Below are 3702 nucleotides of genomic sequence, written 5' to 3'. Positions count from 1 at the left end.
TTTTTTTTTTTTTTTTCCTTAAGGGAAGGGGGTGTTCAATATTATTTTAAAGTCAAAATGAGTTGGAAAAACGGCCCTGGTGTCGGGTCCCCGGAGGAGCCCGGGGAGGGGAGTCGGGGAAGGGCTCAGGGGGGCCCGGGGACAGAGCGTAGGGAGAGTCGCTGCCGCCAGCTGCTATGAACCGGGACCGGGTCGCGGCCAGGTCGGAACCTCCCCCGGAAGCGCCAGGGGCCGAGCGTGGGGCCACCATCCTGGGCTCTTTTTGTCCCAGAAGCTAAAGCCCACCACGTGGCCTTGGGGCGGTGGTGGCTGTAAGCACAAGGCCTAGGACCGCCTTTAAGTGGCCCTTTTTTGCACACCCGCTCACACGCGTTCAGCCACCCAACACACACACCCAAGGCACCGAACATGGAACTTTCTGAGGTCTCCAAATATTAGAGGCTCGTTTGGGTTTGCTGTGTGTCAGGCCACGGGGTCAACCAGAGAGATTCAATTCTCAGAGGACCCTCCTTGGAGGAACGCGGATCCTTTGAGCTCTAGGACTTAAAATTAAAGCCCTACCCGCCCCACGCATCTCCTGGGGCGACGGTTGGAAGCTGGAACTTCTTACGGTCGGTACGTTTATACCGCTGTGTTCTTTCTCTCTGCCCACAGACAGGGGTTTCTGCTCCAGGCAAGGAGAACTCGCGTCCTAATTAGAGCCCCAGAGTCAGGGGTGACAGGTTGGAACTCACTAACCCCCTCCCAAGAATGTCTACTCCAAAAAGCCCCCTCTAGTCCTTGGGCGCCACTCACCTCTGAAAGCGGCTCAGAGCTGTGTGCGAAACCCTTAGATGTCCCCACAGCCCAGACATAATAGGCTTGCCAAGGGGAAAGGCCTCCAGCAGCCAAGCGAAGGGTAACTACCTAGAACCCCACGGCCCCCCAGGACCCCCGAGCTGGACCCAAGCCCACTGCGCTCCACCTTCTAGCCTCCAAAGCCTCTGAGGGTCAGGCTGTCTTCGTAGCTTCAAAGCCACGTTCATCTTCTGGAAGGGAGGTGCTTCCTAGAGCAGCCGGGCCCTGCCAGCAGTCAGCCAGTCCTTGAGCTGAGCCGTCCGGACCCTGCCTCCTCGGTGTCTCTCAGCCTGCGCCCCCAGCCTTGGGCCCAACAGAGAAACTGGTCAGCAAAGTCCTGGAGACGCTAAGGCGAAATTGGCGCTGAAAAATCAGCAGGCCCCACGCTGAGCTGGGGGAGGACGCGCTGCGCCGGAGACCCCCGAAGCCTGGCTTTTCTGGGAGCTCAAGGAAAGCGCGTTCACTGCCCCTCACTCCCAGCCTGCAGAGGTCGGCCCGGGCTTCCCAGAAACCTCCTCCCCGGGAGCGGAAGCCGCACCTTCTGCTGCCGGCTTCCTCGCCGAGGCCGTCTCTCCCAGCCTAACCCTCCCCTTTCCAAAGGGCCCCGATTTCGCTCTGCCCTGTCCCTAGCGGGCCCTCTTTCGGGTTCCCCTGGCCCCTGGGCTACGCACGAAAGGGAGAAGGGGGCCGGACCTCCAGCAAGGAAACGGGCAGCCGTTCGGGAGCCAGAAGGCTGGCGCTCCCGCTGTAAACCTCAGAAACCAAGTCCAGGCCGCGGGCGCAGCCGGCGGACTAAGCTGTCCATTAAGAAAAGCTCTCTTTGTCGGAATTATAGGACCAGGTGCGTGAGGCAGCCGCCAGGGGCGACCCTGGAGGTGTGGCGGCCCGACCCGGGAGGCTCGGCGTCCCCGCGGTCCATCAGAACTTATCTTCACGGCGCCAGCTTTCGGCTTCCGTAAGGCCTCCGAAAGACGCCTCTGTCGTGCGCCTGGTTTCCCCGGAACTCTGCCCGCAGACCCACAGCGCAGGGTATAAGCAGGAAGCCTGTGCTCGGCTTCTGCGGAGACCACCCACCCTTCCACCTGGAGAACAGAAGCAGGGAGCAAATCCGCGAGCCTCCGAAGGGCCCGCTTTGTAATGAAAAATGTACATTGAGATACTGAGAGCGCCTTCCAAGTACCCCTGAGGCCTCTCCATGGTTTTGTGCCGCCTATTCACGGTGCCTGTCCCGTTGTTTGTCCGCCTAGGACCACCCTGCTCAGGCCTCTCAGCCCGAAAGGCCGGGCGAGGAGCCGCGGAGGCTGCAGGCCCAACCACACCAACGGGGCCCGGCCGTGCGCGCCGGGGACGCGTCTCGGGGGCTGGACCCTGCGTTGGGACAGACAAGGGTGGGCCCGTGACCCAGAGCTACCCCGGGCGCCCTGCGGGCAGCAGGGTGGGTTTAATTTACAGAGCCGGGCAATGTACGTTCAGTCCCCCTCGCGGATCAAGTGCAAGTTTTCTATGAAAGGACACAGCGCGGAGGGTTCAGATGTGCCACCGTGCGCTGTCCTCCCTGGCGGCCGCCGGCCAACGAGCGAGTCCGCACGGCTTCCAGCTCGGAGAAACGGCCGGCCGTGGCGCTCGGGGAGCCGGGAGCGGCTCTCCTCCGCGCCTGCCGAGGTAGATAGAAAACGGACAGGCAGACAGACGCACACCCAGCTGCGCTACCTAAGGAACACTGCGGTCGCAGACACAGCCAACGAGATCCACGCCAGCTCGGGGAGGTTCCCGTGGCGGCGCGCAGAACCACGGCCCCGGGGGCAGCGCGCAACCCCAGCTCCGGCCTCAGCGCCCCCGCCTTGTCCCTGAGTCTCCGCCGCTCTTCCGTTTCGTTTCTTGCTCTGGAAAGACTTGGGAGCCCCTGCGCAGGCCTCTCCGCCCGAGCCGTGGCTGTCATGGATTGGTTTCGAGGAGGATGGAGAGCTAGCCGCGGCGCCCAGCTCGCCCCGCGCTGAGAGGACCAAGCCGGGAGGGACCCACAGCTGGCTGCGGGACAGCTTACCTTCCAGTGCCCTCCCCGCGCCGAACTCCTTCAGTTTGTCCTTGTCGCTGTCCACGTGGTCCTTGAACAGATGCACGGGACAGTGGCCGCTGCCCTCGGTAATGTCCTGGAGGTTGGCTTCGGAAGTGCCCAGGTCCCGCGAGCGCGCCAGTCCGCTCTCCAAAACTTCCCTGTAAGTGATCCCGTCCTTCTTGCAGCCGCCGCCGCCGCCCACGCTGGTCTCCTTGCTCTTCTGGTCAAAAGACTTCGAAACAAAAGCCGTCAGCTCTTCCATGGCTGCCCGGGACTGCGGGGTCCGCGGGGCGCGGCGGCGCTGGCGGCGAGCCGGGCTGCGGTCCGTCCTCCCCGGCGGAGAGGACGCTGGGCGCTGGGCAGGTCGCTCCCGCTGTTATTTATGTCCTTCAATGGGAGATCTCACTATTTATACAGGGCTACCTCGCCCAACCCCCAGCGCTGTCTGTCCGCAGCAATTACGGGAGCCGGCTCCGCAGCGGGCGCACGCCGGGCGCTATCTCTCCCCCACCTCCAGGCCAGCAATTGGCTTCCTTTGCATTTCATCACTGCTTGGCACCCGCGCAACTTGGAGTGGAGAGGTGAAGATCGGGTTTTTGAAAACAGAGAGAGACGGAGTGCGCGCGAGCATCTCTGGGCGTGCGTTCTATCAATGGGCGGCGGACCAGAAACTCAAGGACCCTTTACCGATCGTAAGGAGATGCACGCTGGCCGGCCGGGGAAGCCATGACCCCGCTTCAGAAAGGAACGCGCCGGGGCGCGGCAGAGCGGGGACACAGAGGGGCCCCGGACGGAGCAGGCGCGCACCC

At 63.2% G+C, this 3702-nt stretch overlaps 1 protein-coding gene across 1 annotated transcript in view; it reads right to left on the bottom strand.

Moving 5' to 3' along the window:
* SHOX (short stature homeobox) overlaps positions 1-3155 on the bottom strand; it is a 9315-nt gene extending 6160 nt beyond the window's left edge. Inside the window, exon 1 of the mRNA XM_007956768.1 lies at positions 2882-3155. Coding sequence (XP_007954959.1) covers positions 2882-3155 — 274 coding nt within the window. The remainder of the gene's footprint in view (positions 1-2881) is intronic.
* Between the last annotated feature and the right edge of the window lie 547 nt (positions 3156-3702).

The sequence above is a fragment of the Orycteropus afer genome, unplaced genomic scaffold, assembly GCF_000298275.1.
Source record: "Orycteropus afer afer isolate SDZICR_OR568_19922 unplaced genomic scaffold, OryAfe1.0 scaffold00663, whole genome shotgun sequence".
Classification (NCBI taxonomy): Eukaryota; Metazoa; Chordata; class Mammalia; order Tubulidentata; family Orycteropodidae; genus Orycteropus; species Orycteropus afer.
This window is presented reverse-complemented; position numbering and strand designations above follow the sequence as displayed.